The sequence below is a fragment of the Lagenorhynchus albirostris genome, chromosome 8 (genome assembly GCF_949774975.1).
Source record: "Lagenorhynchus albirostris chromosome 8, mLagAlb1.1, whole genome shotgun sequence".
NCBI lineage: Eukaryota > Metazoa > Chordata > Mammalia > Artiodactyla > Delphinidae > Lagenorhynchus > Lagenorhynchus albirostris.
The window spans coordinates 10,674,928-10,696,989 of NC_083102.1; the positions used below are offsets into that span (position 1 = coordinate 10,674,928).

General features: G+C 38.0%; 1 protein-coding gene across 4 annotated transcripts in view; it reads left to right on the forward strand.

Annotated features, from left to right (window-relative positions):
• The window catches only part of TPK1 (thiamin pyrophosphokinase 1), a 334,974-nt gene that overhangs the window by 144,122 nt on the left and 168,790 nt on the right, over positions 1 to 22,062 (forward strand). For all 4 annotated transcript variants that reach the window (XM_060156462.1, XM_060156463.1, XM_060156460.1 and 1 more), the window contains one exon: positions 10,176 to 10,248. In XM_060156462.1, coding sequence (XP_060012445.1) covers positions 10,176 to 10,248 — 73 coding nt within the window. The remainder of the gene's footprint in view (positions 1 to 10,175; positions 10,249 to 22,062) is intronic.

The following is a 22,062-nucleotide window of genomic DNA, read 5'->3' on the forward strand; positions in this document are numbered from 1 at the left end:
TAAGACAAGATGAAGCCTTCCACTCTGCATTATATCAAGCTTAGCATGATTCCCCTCAATATACGTAGCATTTTCTGGCACTACCCTGCACCCCTACCACTACTGCCTTCTAGGAAAATAATCCCATAGCTTACTTTCTATTCAAATAACCTCTCTCATTCCTTTCCTCTCCTCACCAGTTTTGGAAAATAAGTAATTACAGAAAAGGGCAGGAGGGGAAAGTGACCTAATACTAAGAGCCAGAGGAAATATTTAATTGTACAACCTTTATTGCATTTAGCGTGCAAAGCCCTGTTCTGAAGCTAAAAGAGGCACTAAGTCATTCTCCCGTGTTTTAAAGATGGTGACATCGCCAGCTGCATGTGAATGCAGGTGACTGAAAGACAAATCCCCTGTCATCTAAGAAATGAGGAAGTGACCTCGTGGAGTATATACACATGCTTTTCCTTCGTTTCCTAACTTTTCTTTCACCTCTTCCGACTTTTTTTCTTTCCATTGCCTGAATGCGGGCATTATGTTTCTCTCTCATCCTCTTGTCATGATCTCACTCATTTATAACTTTTCATGCAGGACCACCTGTTATCAAGCCTTGGCTTCCCTTCCCCTAGTCTGGCAAGTCTGTGTTCTTCTGTTGCATTCTGTGCTTGACGGAGTGTCAGTGATCCTCTTCTATAATATCCATGCTTAGACTTTGAACTGTTCGGATCTGTAACTTTGGTATCTGCAGCGTGGCACACGTTGTATATATTTAATAAATCTTTGATAAATTAAGTATCCCATGTATGGAAGATTCACGAGTATATCATTTTACCTCTGACCTGTCCTCAGCGCTCTCTCTGCATTTACAACTTTCAGCTGAACTTGGGCACTGAAATATTCTGTAATCTTAAACTCCAACTGTCTAAAACTCTAGTTCTTATTATTTTGTCTTAACCAGTGGTATTAAGACGAAATCAAATTTCTGAGACTTAAATATTGATTTTAGTCTTTCAAAATTAAAATTGTTTCCTGTTTATGGAGCATGTTGAGAGAGAAGTTTCAAAAGATGGATTGAACCATTTTATAGATGCCTTAATGACTAGTCAGTCTCAGGAATAGATGTTCCTCAAATGTGGTGCCTTGTTAGAAGAGTTTCACACTAAATCATTGTACTCGCCATGAGCATTGTTGGGCAGCAGTTAGCATTGTATAAATCGTGACCCGGTCTCTCTATCTCTTATCCAAAAACCTCATTTCCATCCTTAAACTTGATAATGAGTCTTTTAAGAATAGCATCTTGCAGGAATGATGAAAGTGAATAAAATGACAAGACGCTATGTGCTTGAGTGTAGTTTATATTATAAATTTTGTTTTCTGGAAACCCACTGTATAAATATGATTTAGAAGAAAAACTGTCTTTTCATAAAACCTCTTCTTTAGGTCTTGACACATCATTCACCTCAGAGGAAACTTGCTAGGTTATATGCAATAGATAAAATTTTTTAATGACTTGTTTATTGTCTTTGATGTGTATTATGTGATTCAGTATGTGCAGACTCTGGTCTCCATATTTTTAGTGTAAATATTGTATAAATTTTACTTCTGTCGTTCTCATTTCTTAGTGTTTTCATCTTTCTTCAACTCTTTGAGGAGCAAAGGAAACAGTACATTTCGGGCATAGAGTTGATATTAAATTTTAAAACTACTTCTCTTCTGAAATCTTTTTACCTTAGATTTTGCTGTTGAATTCATTATTTTTTTTTCTTCTTTATATCTCGTCCTTCTTTGGTGCCAACTAGACAGGTCATTAATTAAACATGTAAACTGGTTCTCTGGGATGGAAATAGTCTCACTCCCAAAACTACTGGTTGGTTATGTAGTGTTATCTGAGCTTTGAAAATCTAGCAAAGCCACAAGGGAGGACCCAGTTTATCCTTCTGTGTGGAGAAGATCCTTTCCCATGTGTCATGAAAGCCACCGACAATACATTTCACCACCTGCATGTATAACATTAAGCTGCCAGCATTGGGAGGCAGTAAAATGATTTCTGAAGTAGCATCTGATATATGCTTGGTACAATTGTAGTAACGTCTTACCAAATGTTATACTAAATATTAAGCTTTTTGATTAAATATGTGATTTATAAAATTGCTGTTAAATATTACTTTAAAGGATAATGTTCACTGTAACACTTTGGCTCTTGATTCACAGTTGAAATGATACATTTGTCAATGAGAAAATTATTTTCTAAAATGTGTATTTTTCAAAATTTGAGGTACACCTGAACTCTAAAATATTATAAAATTAAATTGGTTATATTTGCATTATGTATATATAAATAAATGTTAAATATAATACATAATTATATAATTTAGTGGGGCAGTTAAGCTAGTGTGAATTATAAGTAGGATAAAATATATTTAGAAAAATTGAAATCCACAAGCTACTTTAATGACATATGATTGATTTTTTTTTATTTTTTTTATTTTTTTACATCTTTATTGGGGTATAATTGCTTTACAATGGTGTGTTAGTTTCTGTTTTGATTTTTAATTAATAATTTCATTCTGTATATAAATGGAGATTTTAAAGTCTCAAGCTTATTCTCTTAGTGATCATACTTCATCCCAGGAAGTACTGATTTAGAGTTGATGATTTTGAGCAAGTGAGAAAAGAAAGAATATTGTGTGTCATGGAACATACCTTGTATGATGTCAGTCCCATTACATCTATTAAGTCTTATTTTTGGCCCATAGCAGGAGTTGGCAAACCGTAGCTTGCAGGTCAGCTGCCTAGAAGTAAAGTTTTATTGGAACACAGCAGTGCCCGTTGTTTTCCTACTTTCTACAGCTGCTTTCTTGCTATCATGACAGAGTTAAGTAACTGAGACAGAGACATTATAGTCCATAGAAGCTAAAATACTGACTGTCTGGGTCCTTAAGAAAAAAATTTGTTGACCCCTGGCCTAGAATATGGTCTGTTTTGAAGAATATTCCACGTGCAGTTGAAAAAGAATGTACATACCTGCTGTTGTTGGCTGGAGTGTTCTATAAATACAGGCATACCTCAGAGATACTGTGAGTTTGGTTCCAGACCACTGCAATAAAGCAAATGTTGTAATAAAGCAAGTCACATGGATTTCTTAAGTTTCCCAGTGCATATAAAAATTACGTTTACACTATACTGTAGTCTATTAAGTGCACGATAGCCTTATGTCTTAAAATACAATGTATATATCTTAAATAAAAAAATTTCTTTTGCTAAAAAATGCTAGCCATCATCTAAGCCTTCAGTGACTCATAATCTTTTTGCTGTTGGGGGGGTCTTGCCTCAGTGGTGCTGGCTGCTGACCGAGGAGGGTGGTGGTTGCTGAACGTTCGCATGGCTGTGACCATTTCTTAAAATAAGACAGCCGTGAAGTTTGCCACATCGGTGGACTCTTCTTTCATGAATGACTTCTCTGTAGCATGCAGTGCTGTTCGATAGCATTTTACCCACAGTAGAACGTCTTGCAAAATTAGAGTCAATCCTCTCAAACCCTGCCACTGCTTTATCAACTAAGTTTATGTACATTCTAAATCCTTTATTATCATTTCAACGGTCTTCATAGCATCCTCACCAGGAGTGAGGCTTTCTAGAGCTCTCTCTCTCTGTATGATTCCATTTCCTGCATTTTCAGGCTCTTCACCTTTCCTTAAAATTAATCTTGGTCTCCCCACGTTAGGGAGGCCGCAGGTCTCTGAGTTCTCCCTCATTGTGCTCTGAGATAGAAATTGCCTTCAGAAAGAAAGCTGAGGAATAATAGGGGCTCATCTTATTTGTTTCCCTTTTTTTTAACAGCAGCTGTCCTGAGCTGCCTGCTTTCCACTGTCTGAATACCATTGTTTAACATATTTTGTCTGATTTTCCAAGTTGTTACAGTTGAGAGGTAATTCCCATAGCATGGGCAGTAGTAGCTGTCTATATATTTTAACTTTTTACTGATCCATAAAATTTGCATTGTTTATTTTGAGTCAGAGTGCTCGGTTACAGAGCTGAATTATTCATTTGTTTGTTTGTTTCCTGCCTAGAATGAAATATGCTTTCACGAAGCCTCATATGATTTCATAATTGTGCCTCTCTTTACCACTTCTCTATTCATTAAAATAAATCATAAACCTAGAAGCATAAGCAGAGCATACCTAGGGATTGATAGCATATGGTATGGAGTAACTTGGTACTCACACTGCTGCTTGATTACCATGCAGCTCTGGTTGGATATACAAGTAGGGCAGATTTCAAATAAGGGCCAAGATTTTGTGAGAAGTTAAGTTGCATATTCTAATGGAAGTGTAGCAAGAAAACGTTCCTATGCCAGGCAAGGTAATCCTTCAACTCAGAGAACACTTAACATTAGCCTACAGTTGGACAAAATCATCTGACAAAAAGTCTATTTTATAATAAAGTGTTGAATGTCTCATGTAATTTATTTATTGAGTACTGTACTGAAAATGAAAAAGAGAATTATTGTGTCAGTTGTTTACCCTTGTGATCCTGTGGCTGCCCAGCATCTCCAAGAGAGTATGTCATATCACTAGCTTAGGAAGACATTAAAATTCAAAATTTGAGGTGTGATTTCTACTAAATGCTTATTGCTTTCACACCACTTAAAGTCAAAAAATCGAACCATTGTAAGTCAGGGACCGTCTGTATTTAAATACCTTTGATACCTTTATTGTATTCGGGACTTAGTAAAATAATCTGATTGTATCTATAAACACAGTCAAAAGTGGTACCATTTTTACTTATTGTATTTTAGATCACCCTTGATTTTTTCCTGCCTATTAAAATTAAGTTATGCAGTTTTGCAGAGAATATTAGCTCAGACCTTTGAATGAACAATTCCTGTTTCTTCACACTGGATACCATTACTTTTTTCTTGTATCTGGAGCCATAATCTTTCTCAACAATGTTCTCAAAATTTCTCCTCCTAACATATTCCTTTAATCAAGATCCTATCCTTTATTTAGCAATGAGCACAAATCCTTCTTTCCTTCTGCCTCAGTGGTACTTTTCTAATATATACGGGTTGACCAAATTAACACTGATGAATAAAATCAGGAGGGGAATAATGCAGTTATGTAGAGAACTTTCTCCACAAGAAACTCTTACTCCATTTCGTAAATGCATGTATCTGGGAGGCTGTAGAGAGCTTTTAGAGAATAAAGACGGTGCTGCCTGGGTGTGAGATTTGGTCTAGCTCTTATTAGCCTTCTAACCTCGGACAAGTTACTTAGCTTCTCTAGTAATAACTTTTGTTTGAACTGAATGGCTTCAGTCCTTCTTGCTTCATGCGGGGCATTTTCTAAGTCCTTTACATATGTTAACTCTTAATCCTCACAACCACTCCACATTATATCCTCATTTTACATAAGACGAAATGAGGCTCAGAGAAGTGAAATAATTTGGACAAGCTAAGAATTAGGGAGCAGGCGTAGTAAGAAGTTCATATTGAAGGTTTCTTTCCTTGTTCTTTTCCACTTCCTTCTTCCCCTTCCTTCCCTCTCCTGGCCTTTTTCTTCTCTTTTTACCATTTTTTTCTACTTCCTCCTCTCCACTCTTTCCCTCCCCTCACTCTGCTTCCTCTTTTTTGTCCTCCCTTCCTTCCCCCGCCCCTCTTCCTTTTTCTCCTTTTCCCTCCTACTCCCACTTCTCTTCCTTTCATCCCCTCATCCCTCCTGCTTCTCCTTCTCTGCCTTTTCACTTTATTACATTATTGTCACCATCTGTGTACTTGGTGCTTTGGGGAATACCAAGATCAATCAGAGATCTCCTGCTCCAAGAACTTAGTCTAGAAGAAGCTAAAAGACATTTACAAAATTGCTTAAAATGAAATGGAAAGTAAGAGATTCACTGCTATGGAAGTTGGAAGGCAGTGGTTGTATCTTCTTTGGGAGCAGAGAAGGCTCTGTGGTCAGAAAATGTCTTATGAAAGACAGTAATTGTAACACACCGTGGTTAAGTATATCTTCTGTACGTGTCAGCCTTTCTCTCAGTTATTACATGTGATGGATCTTTAGCTCATGAATTAATCTCAACTCTTTTTGATCTCTTATGTTGTCATTAGTGAGTAGCAAGTGCAGTAATATTTAAAATATAAATATCAAGAGTCTATGCCATTTTTGTAGAGTTTGTAACACCTTTTAATACTAACGAGTCGGTGCTGGTAGACTGAGGATACTAAGAAGAGGTCCACTGGTGTGATGTACATCAGCAGTAGGCAGAAATGTGATCACTGGTGACAGAAATCCATTTACTCTTCATCAGTTGCTATGTGCAGTCAGTCTCCAAATAGTTTTGAAAATTATCTTCTGTGTACACTGTCTTTTATATCATAATATAGTTCCTCTACATCTGTGAAGTGTCATCCCCAACAAGTACCTCTTCAGAATGCCCAGGCGCCTTGGCAACAGGTGCCTCAGAAAATGTTAGGTGGCTTTTAATTGCAACGTCCAAAAGCACATTTCAGGAAGATTCAAAAACTAGTGCATTATATCAGGAAATGTTATAATTATTTTAGTTATCTCAGCGTGTATACCAGGTATATTTTTGCTATGAGTCTTTTTAGAAATAAGCATCCTCATTTATTTTAAAAGCATCTTTGTTATACTGGAGAAAATTATATTAAAAACTTACTGAAGTTGGTTATCTTTTATTTATATAATTTTGTTTTCCTGTTAATATTTTACATGAATATATAAGTGAATTTACGTGATTGCTTTCCTTCATTAATTGCAGAGTAAGAAAAATATCTAATGCTCTTTAAGATGATATATCCTAGGGGATAGATGTTCAGCTGACTACATTTATCAGCTTTTATTTTTCATTTTATTTATTGTCAAAAAAATGTAGTATTTGGAAACTGCCAAATTGATTCTTGATATTTGAGGCGCTAAAGTTTGTGGGGGAACATAGAGTAGGTCTTATTAGGAAGTCACGTGATTTGGACTGCACAGAACCAGAGTCCTAAGTTAAAATGACTGCTTTACATGGTGAAGTACTGGCCAAACTCACTTGACACACAAAACTCACTTGACTTCGTAGATTTCAATTCCTTTAAAAGGATAATGGAGGTATTGGAGGAATGATTCCTTTCATCCTTGCCAGCAACGTCTCAATCCCTTTAAGTTGCTATAACACAATACCATAGACTGGATGGTTTATAAACAACAAACACTTACTTCTCCCAGTTCTGGAGGCTGGCAAGTTCTAGGTCAGAGTACCAGCAGATTCACTGTCCCCTAGGCAGATAGATGGCTGTCTTCTTGCTGTGTCCGCATGTGAGGGAAGGGGGGAGAGCTTTCTGGGGTTTCTCTTATAAGGGCACTCATCTATTCATGAGGGCTCCACCCCCTTGACCTGATCACCTCCTAATTTAGGTGTTAGGGTTTCAACATATGAATATGAATTTTGTGGGGACATAAACATTCAGACCATAAGAAGCATGAATATTCTGTGATCCATATGCGTTTTAACTTGTGTATGGTTGAATGGTGGTAGGTGGAGGCATTTGAAAGAAACTTTGAAAATGAATTAATTTTTGCAACAGGAAGAAAAAAAGAGATGTGAACTAAGAGTCTATCTTTAGTCCTAATTAAGATATAAGGGAGTTACCAAAATAGGTATAAAATGAAATTTTGAAATTCATAGATACTATGGTAGGGACGTTTTGAGGAGAAAAGTTTGTAAGAAGATGTTGAAACCAGGCAAGGTGATTTAGAAACCTATTTTACTTCCCAGTTTTGCCTTATTCTGAGAGAACTGTTGTTTTTTGCACATGGCTGATGTTCACTGAATGTTTCTGAAATCAGTTGATTGAAAATTTTAATAAGTAACTATCATTGTTTAATGAAAAGACAAAACTGTGCGGTTTATATGGTACAGAACTCTGTGGTAGAATTTTCTCATAACCATTTAGTCCTAAGAAGATGTATAGATCAAAGAAGAGTTAGTCCAACATAGACTAGTTAACTGAGTTGACCTAAGAAGTCCTATTTCCAGTTGGGTTAAGAACTTAAAAACATTGTACGAAAGAACAAGGTTAGTAATGGGTTTTTAAATACTCTTCCTTATTAATTTTATCCTGAATGTGTACACAAGAAGCTCTGAGTCAGAGTTCTTATTACCTCTAATAAAAGTTAGATGAAACAAGTATTAAATATTTAACTTTCATGGAATCCTATCAGCCTCCTCTTGGATATGAAGGCCTTCCTTGCCTTTTGCACCACTTCCAGTTATATTTTGATATTGCATCAATTCCTGTGCTCTAGTTCTTATCCCTTGGCTCATGCAATGATAGGTCAATGGTCCCGTGCTAATAGCTGCATACTCCATATGTGAAAGACAAGGAAATATGATATTTTCCCTTAACTTATTAAGTGGGAGGTGGCAGCTATGCTTCTCCCCTCTTGAAAGAGTCTCTGGTGGAAATTTTATGGGCCTGAATCTTAACCCCAACCGATTTAACAATTTATATCAGTAAAATCTCTCCAGGAGCCACATAGCTCCGTGTGTCTTAGCTTTTATGACCTAGAGATGTCTCTAGGTTCTGGGGCTTTATCTCTTTTGCCGTATAATACCCAGCAGTAATATTCAGTCTCCCTTTAACTAGGAACCTGGTTCCTTATGTAACAATTTGGCCATCTTGAGAAGACATATAGAAGTTATATTATGATTCTGAATCAGGACAATTAGGTAAAAAGCTAGATCTAATTTTTATGGTATATGAAGAGCAGAATATTTCTGGAAGACATGAAAGCAACTATTCTCTTCTTTATATCATAGGTACTTAGGAAGCTCAGAAAGCAAGAGCGTTTGGTCAGAGTACTGGAAGTCCAGGGAAGTTTTATTTCTCCACAGTTAGGTGTTTTAAGTGGGAAGAAATTCTACCAGGTCATGTCAGTGTTTTATATAAAAAATAGTAAAGGATGGCTTATGTCGATACAGTAAGGTAGGTTTTCCAAAATGAGTTCTGAAAAAATATAAATGGTAGGGAAGAGAAATAAGGTAACAGTGATATAATTAGAAACATCCATTTGGGGAAATTCTCTTTCTTTAGTAACCGTGACCTTTGTGGTATTGCAGAACTATCTAGAAGATTCCTATTTCTAGAAATATGTCAGTAGGATTTTTTGTTTTGTTTTGTTTTTTGCGGTACGCGAGCCTCTCACCGTTGTGGCCTCTCCCGTTGCGGAGCACAGGCTCTGGACGCGCAGGCTCAGCGGCCCTGGCTCACGGGCCCAGCCGCTCCGCGGCATGTTGGATCCTCTCAGACCGCGGCACGAACCCGTGTCCCCTGCATCAGCAGGCTGACTCTCAACCACTGCGCCACCAGGGAAGCCCTGTCAATAGGATATTTAGAAAATGGTTTTGAACTGACTCCTGCTCTACAAAGAATGCCTAATCCTCATCATCATTTGTTCAGTTCAAATCTGCTGGAAGTTTTAAACTGGTATCAGGGTAAAATACTGTCAAAGTTCGTATATATTTGTAGAAGGGACTATGCAGAGACTATGAGTCTTTGTGTTAGGGTTTTGAACTGAGAGCTTTTTTTAAACCAATAATCTTCTTTAATCTTTACATATATATTTTTAAAATAAATTTATTTATTTATTTATCTTTGGCTGCGTTGGGTCTTCGTTGCTGAGCACGGGCTCTCTCTAGCTGCGGCGAGCGGGGCCACTCTTCTTTGCGGAGCGCGGACTTCTCATTTCGGTGGCTTCTCTTGTGGAGCACGGGCTCTAGAGCACGGGCTCTAGAGCGCAGGCTCAGTAGTTGTGGCGCATGGGCTTAGTTGCCCCGTGGCATGTGGGATCTTCCCCGACCAGGGCTCGAACCCACGTCCCCTGCATTGGCAGGCGGATTCTTAACCACTGCGACACCAGGGAAGCCCCTTTATATGTTTTTTTAAGCAAGATAAATATTGACTGATAGACTAAGTTGACACATTAGTTGGATATGTGGAGTTGCCCTCAATCATACTGTATGGAAACTAAGCATATAAGATGTAACATCCCATTCACTCCGAAAATAGGCTCTGTTGCTTTTCCCTTTTGAGTACATTAGCTCTCTCTCTCTGGTCCTTAATAATCATAGTTTTAAAGGTTAGCAACTAAGTAGCCTTAAATAGTTGACTTACTTGGAACTCTTTCTTTCAGCTTTCTGCCTGAATTCATCAGTGGAGACTTTGATTCTATTAGGCCTGAAGTTAGAGAATACTACGCCATTAAGGTAAACCATTAACACTTCTATATTTAAGGTCTTTCTCATGTGATTGCTTTTCCTATGTTTTTTTCCCTGGTTTTCTTGGTGTATGTGTAGGGATTGAGAAACTCATTGTTTGGTTACTTTGTTACTTAAGAAGTTTTTTTCTAGCAATTGTCATACACATTCAAATGGAAATTTAGAAAATGACAAGTGGGAACACAATTTTAGAATTTCTGTGACCATCAGTTAAATATTAATGCTTAGTCTTTTAAGCATGTATATTTTAAATGAGTTTATAGTTTTTATGCCTCATTAAAAATATACTGTATTGTCTACATCCTCATTAATTATGTACTTTTCACACATTTTAAATTTCATTTAATGAATGTATTGTATTTTACTTAACCAATTCCCAGTTGATGTACATTTAAATGTTGTCCATTTTATTGTAAATGAAAAACATCTTTGTAAATGAATTTTTATAAAAATCCCTAATTGTGAGTACCTAGAATTTTAGAACCAGTTATTTTTTTTAATATTAGTTTTCTTGAAACTATTACTGAAATAATAGTGTTACTCAGAACAGAACTACTCTGTTCTGAATAACACTATTCATTACAACTTGAAATTAATAATAATGTGCAGCTTGTTAAGGTGTTCATTTTGTCACTATTGTGCACATCTTCCAAAGATCCTTGCCACTTAAGAACGTACAGATGATCTAATTGCAAATGATAAAAGACACAGAGGAGTGTCTTATACTAATTAATAACTCAAGTTTTCACTGGCTTTAGAGGACAATGCAGGGTTTTTAAAATGATAATTATAGCCTCAGCAGTTCTTCTAGCCACAACACCATCGTCTGTGTTATTCTGAACTGGCATTAGTAAATTGTGCATTTTTTAAAGAAACAGCAGTTATTGAAAGAAACTTTAAATTCTGTATAAGGCTCTGGGATGGATGAGAGTAATTCATAAAGAAGAAAGAGGAAAACTTTTGTAGGAAGGAAGGAGGGAGGGGGAGGCAGGGGAGGATAGAAGGAAAGAAGGGAAAAGGAAAAAGAAAAGAAAGAGAAAAAAGGGAAACATGAATCTAGGTGAGGAAACAAGGTACCAAGGTTATAAAGTGTAGGCTGTTGTGATGGAAATTCTGGGGCCAGCAGTGAATGCAGATCTGTGCACACCCCATCTACCCACCAGCTGATCAGCCTTTCCATCAGCAAATGAAGACTGCTCCCAAGTCAGTGTTTGATATTCATGCTCAATTACTTTAACAATGGCATGTTTCTATTCATTCCCCACAGTCTCACTTCTCATTAACTCCATACCTCAACCTCCTTGGGATGGAAAGCCCTCAGCCTTGCTTACAATGCAGAGTTTTGCAAATTCATAGACATTAATCATATTTTCGGGAGCAGAAGAAACAGCAGGAGAGGCAGGGACAAGCAGACCCAGAAACCAGTTGAAGATCTGGCCAGATGTGACTGTTCTCTCCCTCTCTTGAATGCTGCCAGCTTGCCAAGACTGCAAGTGTCAATCTGACAGGATGAGGAAATAGCAGGAAAGAATGGGAAGCCCGCTTTTTTCGTTTCTGAATGGCTCGGGGGTGAAGGAAAATTTTGAGTTAATACCGTTAGATGAATTTCCCTTATATTTCCTGCTTCACTCTTGATTTGAACCTCCAAAGCTAACTTCTATTTGTTAAGGTTTTGTTTGAAAAATAAGATTAACCGAATCTTCTAATTCCTACATTGCGTGCTTCTAAGCTGATGTAGTACAATCTAGGTTGGTTTTTTTTTTCATGTATCGATGAGAACTCACTGCTTTTGAGCTCTTTGGATCTGTTCTTAGAGGGCGTCAGTGATGTCTTGTATAAGCTAATGTGCCCTGTGGAGCACATGGCGAATGTTTGGCTGCAGTTTTAATAATGATGGTAATGACAACAAGTTAATGCGGCATCACACACAATTCATATAAGCCATTATCTCCACCTTAAGCAATCTTTAAGCTGCTCTGTTACAAATGAAAGGAGGTTATTTCCACTGAAAGTGGAAAATACACTTTTTTTCCGACCTGGTTTGGATCATCAGTGAAGCTGAAACTGAGGCTCTATTGAAGAAAGTAAAATAAGGAAGAAATTTAAAATGCTAAAGTTTTGTTAAAATCATAAAGTCGATTCGTAGCCAACATTAGTTCATACGACTTTTTTCCCCCGATAGATACATCATTGACTTACCTGTTTCTGGGACGAGACAAGATGGGGAGGGGTCTGGACAAATTTGAATTTATTTCACTTTCTTACCATCACTCACTGTTTAACCCTTTTGAATTTGGCTTCTTCCCACACTACTCAAGGTACCTCTTACTCTTATTATAGGAGAAATCCAGGTCTATACGCGACTTTTACTTGGTTTGCCTGCTTAATTTCTGAAAATGCTGAAATATCAAGTAGTTAGTTTGTCAGCTTTTAAACAGAATATACCCTAGTTCTTGCCATCTGTATTCGTTAGTTATTACTGTGTAACAAATTGCCCTAAAATTTAGCAGCTTAAAACAGCAAACAGTTCTTCTCTTGCACAGGGACTCCGGGTAAGAAATATGGGAGTCACTTAATAGGGCGGTAGTGGCTCAAGGTTTCTCATGAGGTTATAATGTAGCCTGGTTTTTCCATCATCTCAAGGCACCCCTGGGGCTACAGAAATTTCTTCCAAGATTATTCCTTTGGTTCTTGGTTGGTTTTACTGGCTGTTACTTCTTACTGGCTCTTGGTTGGAGACATCAGTTCCTGGCCATTGGGCTGCTCACAGAATGGCAGGCTGCTTTCCAGGGAAAGAGGGAGGGAAAAGAAAACATGTATGCGAGAGAGCCAGCCCAAGACAGAAATAGTGGTCCTTTTTTTGTGTGTGGTACGCGGGCCTCTCACTGTCATGGCCTCTCCCGTTGCGGAGCACAGGCTCCGGACGCACAGGCTCAGCGGCCATGGCTCATGGGCCCAGCTGCTCCGTGGCATGTGGGACCCTCCCGGACCGGGGCACGAACCCGTGTCCCCTGCATCGGCAGGCGGACTCTCAACCACTGCGCCACCAGGGAAGCCCAAAAACTGCATATTTTAGAGAGCAATGATGTACCATTGGATTCATGCCAAAGACATAATTTGAAATTTCAGTTGAAGGACAGTGTGACTTGTAACTATCAATGTATTTTTCCATGCTGATAGCTCCATGTAACCTGTTTTAATATTAAACATATAGATACAATAAACACTGATTATATGTAGTTATAGTCCAACTACTTGTGATCCACTTCCTTGATGCATGTGGTATATGCCATTCTTTCTTTTTAACAAGAAATAGTTTATTTTATGACTTTCATACATTGACTTAATTTTTAAAATATTTAATATTTTCAATGTTATTTATTCTTCTTAAATTATAAGAAGTATACATTTTTTAATTTTTAATTTTTTAACATCTTTATTGGAGTATAATTGCTTTACAATGGAATATTAATTTCTGCTTTATAACAAAGTGAATCAATTATACATATACATATATCCCCATATCTCCTCCCTCTTGCATCTTGCTCCCACCCTCCCTATCCCACCCCTCTAGGTGGTCACAAAGTGCTGAGCTGATCTCCCTGTGCTATGTGGCTGCTTCCCACTAGCTATCTATTTTACATTTGGTAGTGTATATATGTCCATGCCACTCTCTCACTTCGTCCCAGCTTACCCTTCCCCCTCCCCGTGTCCTCAAGTCCATTCTCTATGTCTGCGTCTTTGTTCCTGTCCTGCCCCTAGGTCCTTCAGAACCTTTTTTTTTTTAGATTCCATATATATGTGTTAGCATACGATATTTGTATTTCTCTTTCTGACTTCACTCTGTATGACAGACTCTAGGTCCATCCACCTCACTACAAATAACTCAATTTCGTTTCTTTTTATGGCTGAGTAATATTCTATTGTTATATATGTGCCACATCTTCTTTATCCATTCATCTGTCGATGGACACTTAGGTTGTTTCCATGTCCTGGCTATTGTAAATAGAGCTGCAATGAACATTATGGTACATGACTCTTTTTGAATTATGGTTTTCTCAGGGTATATGCCCAGTATATGCTGGGTCGTATGGTAGTTCTATTTTTAGTTTTTTAAGGAACCTCCATACTGTTCTCCATAGTGGCTGTATCACTCTACATTCCCACCAACAGTGCAAGAGGGTTCCCTTTTCTCCACCCCCTCTCCAGCATTTACTGTTTGTAGATTTTTTGATGATGGCCATTCTGACCAGTGTGAGGTGATACCTTGTTGTAGTTTTGATTTGCATTTCTCTAATGATTAGTGATGTTGAGCATCCTTTCACATGTTTGTTGGCAATCTGTGTATCTTTGGAGAAATGTCTATTTAGGTCTTTGGCCCACTTTTGGATTGGAGTATTTGTTTTTTTGATATTGAGCTGCCTGAGCTGCTTGTAAACTTTGGAGATTAATCCTTTGTCCTTTTGGGCATTAATCTCCTTTTAACCTTTTGGAGATTAATCGTTTGCAAATATTTTCTCCCATCCTGAGGGTTGTGTTTTCGTCTTGTTTATGGTTTCCTTTGCTGTGCAAAAGCTTTTAAGTTTCATAGGTCCCATTTGTTTATTCTTGTTTTTATTTCCATTTCTCTAGGAGGTGGGTCAAAAAGGATCTTGCTGTGATTTATGTCATAGAGTGTTCTGCCTGTGTTTTCCTCTAAGAGTTGTATAGTGTCTGGCCTTACATTAAGGTCTTTAATCCATGTTGAGTTTATTTTTGTGTATGGTGTTAGGGAGTGTTCTCATTTCATTCTTTTACATGTAGCTGTCCAGTTTTCCCAGCACCACTTATTGAAGAGGCTGGCTTTTCTTCATTGTATATTCTGCCTCTTTTATCAAAACTAAGGTGACCATATGTGCGTGGGTTTATCTCTGGGCTTTCTATCCTGTTCCATTGATCTATACTTCTGTTTTTGTGGCAGTACCATACTGTCTTGATTACTGTAGCTTTGTAGTACAGTCTGAAGTCTGGGAGCCTGATTCCTCCAGCTCTGTTTTTCTTTCTCAAGATTCCTTTGGCTATTCAGGGTCTTTTGTGTTTCCATACAGATAATGAAATTTTTTGTTCTAGTTGTGTGGAAAATGCCACTGGTAGTTTGATAAGGATTGCACTGAATCTGTAGATTGCTTTGGGTAGTATAGTCATTTTCACAATGTTGATTCTTCCAATCCAAGAACATGGTATATCTCTCCATCTGCTTGTATCATCTTTAATTTCTTTCATCAGTGTCTTATAGTTTTCTGCATACAGGTCTTTTGTCTCCTTAGGTAGGTTTATTCCTAGGTATTTCATTCTTTTTGTTGCATTGTTAAATGGGAGTGTTTCCTTAATTTCTCTTTCTTATTTTTCATTATTAATGTATAGGAATGCAAGAGATTTTTGTGCATTAATTTTGTATCCTGCAACTTTAGCAAATTCATTGATTATCTCTAGCAGATTTCTGGTAGCATCTTTAGGATTCTATATGTATAGTATCATGTCATCTGCAAACAATGACAGCTTTACTTCTTCTTTTCCAGTTTGGATTCCTTTTATGTCTTTTTCTTCTCTCATTGCTGTGGCTAAAACTTCCAAAACTATGTTGAATAAGAGTGGTGAGAGTGGGCAACCTTGTCTTGTTCCTGATCTTAGTGGAAATGGTTTCAGTTTTTCACCATTGAGAATGATGTTGGCTGTGAGTTTGTCATGTATGGCCTTTATTTTATTGAGGTAAGTTCCCTCTATGCCTACTTTCTGGAGGGTTTTTATCATAAATGGGTGTTGAATTTTGTTGAAAGCTTTTTCTGCATCTATTGAGATGATCATATGTTTTTTTTTCCTTCAATTTGTTACTGTGGTGTATCACATTGATTGATTTGCATATATTGAAGAATCCTTGCATTCCTGGGGTAAACCCCACTTGATCATGGTGTATGATCCTTTTAATGTGCTGTTGGATTCTGTTTGCTAGTATTTTGTTGAGGATTTTTGCATCTATGTTCACCAGTGATATTGGCCTGTAGTTTTCTTTCTTCGTGACATCTTTGTCTGGTTTTGGTATCAGGGTGATGGTGGCCTTGTAGAATGAGTTTGGGAGTGTTCCTCCCTCTGCTGTATTTTGGAAGATTTTGAGAAGGATAGGTGTTAGCTCTTCTCTAAATGTTTGATAGAATTCGCCTGTGAAGCCATCTGATCCTGGGCTTTTGTTTGTTGGAAGATTTTTAATCCCAGTCTCAGTTTCAGTGCTTGTTATTGGTCTGTTTATATTTTCTGTTTCTTCCTGGTTCAGTCTCAGAAGGTTGTGCTTTTCTAAGAATTTGTCCATTTCTTCCAGGTTGTCCATTTTATTGGTGGTATGCCATTCCTAATTTATTCCGTAAAGCCTCCTTTTCAGATAGCTGTGACATCTTTGTGTTTCCCCTTTTGCCCATTTGTCTTAGTTCGTCTCTGCCTGGTTCACTAATATTAACCCATAATGAGGCATGTCTTTACAGATTTTCTCCTTGATATTTTATTTTCCTTTATATTTTTCACTTTCTGAGTCAGTCAGTGCTTCTTTGATTCAAGGTTAAGATCACCTATTTCAGTCTTTTTAGTTATTCTGTCAGTCATGCCCACATGTGTTTCAGTTTCCTGAGACCTTTGAAGAAACTGTAATATCTCATGTAACTTCTGATATTCTGTTACTGTTGCATATAGTCTTTGGGGTTTCTACTGGACATAGGAAGCGGGTTTTAAAGCATGCTTCCTTATGTTTAGGAGGTTAAGGAATTAGTTGCAGGATTTAATTAATGCCTTAGAAAGTCACCAAAAAACAGGTTTTTCCATAATTGTAATTGTGTAGGATATAAGATAGCAATATGTTGTAAATATACTGATAAAAATGTAAAATAATTTAAAATATTATAAAAATTAAACAGTGTTATTAAGCCCAGTTTTATGATGTGGAAACTGAAGCTCATAAAGCTTAAATGACTTGAGGAAAATGGTAGAACTAGCTAGAGACAGCTCTCGTATCAGTGTTCATGTTTTCCATAAAAATTTTTTATTAAAACTGGGACTCAGTTACTACTACTGCTCTTAAACAGATTACATCTTTGGTCTGTTGGACAGGACAGTTGTTTTTTGCACAAGGTGTTTAGCATCCCTGGGAATGAATGCCAGTATCACCAGCAATGTGATAATGGTCAATGTGAGAACCAAACACTCTCCCTTCACATTTCCATCATGTCACTCCCTTTCACCCACATTTCTGGGGTAGCAAGAGTAGAACTGCAATAGTTGGGCCAGACCAAGAATGACCAAACAAACTGGTAAATTATTACATTATATAAAATCTATTTATAGGACATGGACTTGAGCCAAGATAGGACATTGAAGAACCAAGGTGATTTGGTAACAGAAAGATAGCAAGGGCAGGGGTAGGCTGTAAGTATAAGAACGTCGTCTTTGTTCTATGACATAAGTGAGTCTTTTGGCATTCTGAAAACTGTTGCCATGAACACAAGGCCATGTTCGCGACAGGCTGGTGAAAACTACCCTCGTCATAAGTCAGGAATAGGCCCCCTAGATCTTAGTTCTGATATTATCTTCTCAGTTAATTCTTCCAGATCCTGGAAGAACACAGTATGGTATCCTAACCATACCGTGGTCAAGAGTATTGGAACATGGTGTGGGCCCAAGACCCTGTTAGCCCTGCAGTTACAAAGATAAGACTTGGTTGAAGAGATACAGTGAACCCCAGTGTAAATGATGAGTGAGACTTGCAGTAATGTTGAGTTGATGCTAGGCCACTAATTTTCTATTAGAGACATAACAAGATTATTCTAGGCCAGCTGGTAATTCTACAGCACTGTAAACTGCAGGAGTGGAGACAGAGATCCAGGCAGACTATTGTCTCCTTGTGCTTTCATTGTATCTTTTTCAGAATTGGGAAAGATAAGATTTTTTTTATTTTTCGGAAATAACATGAATTATTAAAGAATATCTTTTATTAAATCAGTGTTTCTTGATGATATTTTCCTATTGTCATCTAACAGTGGCATGACCATACCCACATTTCTGCAGACTCAGTCACTGGGCAAGGGTAGTCTGTCTAAACTTTTTTTAAAATTTATTTTATTTATTTTTGGCTGTGTTGGGTCTTTGTTGTTGCACATGGGTTTTCTCTAGTTGCAGAGAGCAGGGGCTACTCTTCATTGCGGTGCACGGGCTTCTCATTGTGGTAGCTTCTCTTGGTGTGGAGCACGGGCTCTAGATTTGTGGGCTTCAGTAGCTGTGGCACGCGGGCTTTGTTGCTCCGTGGCATGTGGGATCTTCCCGGACCAGGGCTCGAACTCGTGTCTCCTGAATTGGCAGGTAGATTCTTAACCACTGCACCACCGGGGAAGCCCTGTCTAAACTTTTTTAACCTGTGCTCCTTTTGTTAAATAGAAGATGCCATAAGTGTTATATCTAATAGCAGAAAATTTCTCATCATTTTACACCTCATCATAATGTCTGTTGCTTCTATAAATGTGTTTCAGTTGCATTTTAGGAGACTGAGTATTTGGGTTTGAATATATTTTTTCCCAGTCAAAATAATGGGAAACGGGCTTTTGGTTGACATTTGAATAGGATGTCTGATTTTTCTTAAATGGACTACTGATGTTAAGCAGGAAGTGCTTGTGTTTTAACTCCAATTTAAAGACAAAGACACTGATTCTCAAATAGTGTGTGTGGGAGGTATAGGTAGTTATATTACTTAGGCAGAGATGTCAAATAATACTTAGTCTTGGCTATCAGTAGTGTGCCTTTTAGTTTTTAAGTTTTTATAAATGAAGTGATAATGTTTTCATGAACTAACTATGCAGATTATTTTTTCAGTTGTTAGTTTGCATATATGGATGTCTTACCAAGGCATACAAATTAAATTATGTTATATAGCCCTGGCTTTTTCATATATTTGTAATAATGGTCACATAATGTTGTACATGTGAGAGACCTCTCGAAGTGCTAAAAGAACTATTTTAATGTAAAGTGTTAGTATTTTGTTTTACTCTGTAAAGTTGTTAACTGAAAAGCTTTTTAATAACTATCCTCAGTAACATTGCTTTTAAAATGATTTCTAATCATTTTATTTCCATAAGTGTACAATTTATGAACCTAGATTTGATTCATAATCAGAATTAATTATAGTATCCTTGTGAGTTTGACAGCGCCTTGGGTTCAATTCTATTTACATTTAACAGTCTCCACAGATGTTTTTAATCTTCAGTTAAAAACATCTGCGTGGCTCTGCCTAATCTCATGTATCTTGTTATTTTCTCCTTTTAGCTGTGTCTCTTTCCCAGTTCCACCCAGCCACATGCCAACAACTTTTAGACATGGTAAAATTAATTAATTTAGAGAAAATGGCAAACAGGACTGTGAGAAATTGTAGAACATTAGCAAGTTTGACTCTTATGCCAAACAGAGGAAATTGTATGAATATATAAAGCTCAGCTCCATTTATTGGTATACTTTTTTAAGTGACACACACACACACACACACACACACCCACCACCACCACCACCACCACCACCACCGCCACCACCGCCACCACCGCCACCACCACCACCACCGGCTTTGTGAAGGGAATTATAGACAGGCAGTTTCCACTGACAGCTGAGTGACAGGTTCTTCACTTTGGTACGCTTACCCTTCTACCATCTCAGCAAGGCAATGATGAGACAGGCAGGGGACATTATGTGAAACTGTCTCTTGAATACACCTTCATTCTTAGGCTTGCCTCAATCATAGTCCTTTCAAATTGTCTGTATTTTGCAAAGCCTGTCTTGTTTGAATTTGTGTAACATACTTAAGGCATTTAAAAAGGGGGAGCCTATGCCCTTTAAATTGTTAAGCCCTCCCAAGTGCCTCACATGTGACTCCTGGGCCAGCCCAGCCTGTCTCTTCTCTAACTCTGTGATCTCTGGGGCCTCTGTGACTGTTTCTCTTCCCTCATTCCTCTGGATCATGGAACCCCCTACTCATCAGTCTTCCCCCACAGTTCCCCACCTGTAGCTGTTGGGTATTCCTTCCTTTGTTCTTTCCTTGCGGAGCTTGATCGAAACAATTTTATCATAATTTTCCTCCTCATCCCTATTAATGTGTAATATGTGATCTCCTGCAACCTGAAGTCTTGGTCATTCCTTCTGGGATCCCTAGGAATTAGTAGGTTCTCACGAAAGTTTATATGACTCAGGTGTCTAATCCTTCTTTTAGATACTTGGTATAAAAAAGATTTATACCAAGTGCCACATGTTAACTTGGTATAAAAAAGATTTCTGTGATCAAATGAGTTTGTGAAATTTGACATTCTCTATGTCCCTCTTGGAAATTCACCATGCACAGTATCATTCTAAGTAAGTCTGCCAAAATTTTAATTTTGTTTACCTTAGTGTTACACTTCTCAAGTGAGTTTCACCATTGAAAGACTACCCTTTACCCACTAACAGTTAAAGTAGTATATTGGTTTCCAACAGGCTAAAATGTATTTGTACTATTTCAGGTTTTCTCTACTTTTAAAAGTTGATGAGAGAAATAATCAATATAACCTTGAAAAGAGTAATGGCTGACAATGACTTTAACATGCTCACAATATGACAGACACTTTTATACGTACTTTCATTTATAAATTCATTTCATCCTTGCATCAAATTTTATTAGGTTGGAACTGTCACCTACATTTTACAGATGAGTATGGAAGCACAAAGCGGTTGAGTAACTTGCCCAAGCTTACACAGCTAGGAAATGGTTTAAGTAGGCTCCAGACAGGCATTCTGGCCCCAGAATCCGTGCTCTTTTCTAGCCGTCATGCCATAATCCTCTAGTTGAGAGGAGGGAGTTTTCTCAAAGTAAAGTGAGGCTCAGTTTCAATGCCGAGGAAATCCTGTGGCCTCCTTTTCTTTGTGAGCATTCAGTTTTCCTTTTCAGGTTCTGCTTAGTTCTGGGTAACTGAACAATAACCTCCACCACGGTTACCTTCAGCACTCCCACTCCTGCCCCACCACACCCTTGCTTTTCTGGGGAGAGTTGGCTGATGGAGGCCGAGTCCATCCTTGGCATACTTGCAGTGGGTGTGAAGGAATGGCACCTGGACAAGACCAGATCTCTGCGTCTAGATACTTATAGGAATATTATAAAATAGAAGCTTATACAAGCATCCTAGTAGAGGAAGAATCTCTGTAGCTCTTTGTTTTGAGGGTTCCCAAGACCACCTCCGTGTTCTGTAATTCACTAGAGGACTCACGGCACTGGTCATATAGTCAGCCTCTCACTGTAATAAATCACAGCTGTGAGTATAGGAAGCAGAATCAGCAAAGGGAAAAGGCACTTGGGGGAAAATTCTGGAGGAAATGAGTCACCAGTTGCAAGAGTCCTTTCCCAGTGGAGTCGGTAGGATGTGTGTGCTTAATCAAATTGTAACAAGTGTGATGTGTTGTCACCAGGGAAGCTCATTCAACAGCCAATGCCCAAAATTTTACTGGGGCAAAAAGAAAGCAGGTGCTTAGCATAAAGCACATTGTTTGTACAAATAATTTAGGCACAGTGAGCCACCATTGGGGAAAAGTGTTTATCAGTATAGGGAACTGTTTACCGTTCAGGTCCTCCAGGCGTTAGTCCAAAGGCCAACCATGCAAGCAGGCTTTATAAAAGCATTCTTGAGCCTGCTATGTTGTCTTGTGGACACCCTGTTCCACTGGGAACTCTGGCTCTGCTTTTAGGAAGGAAGCCATCATTTTGAGACCCTGTGCTGTTTT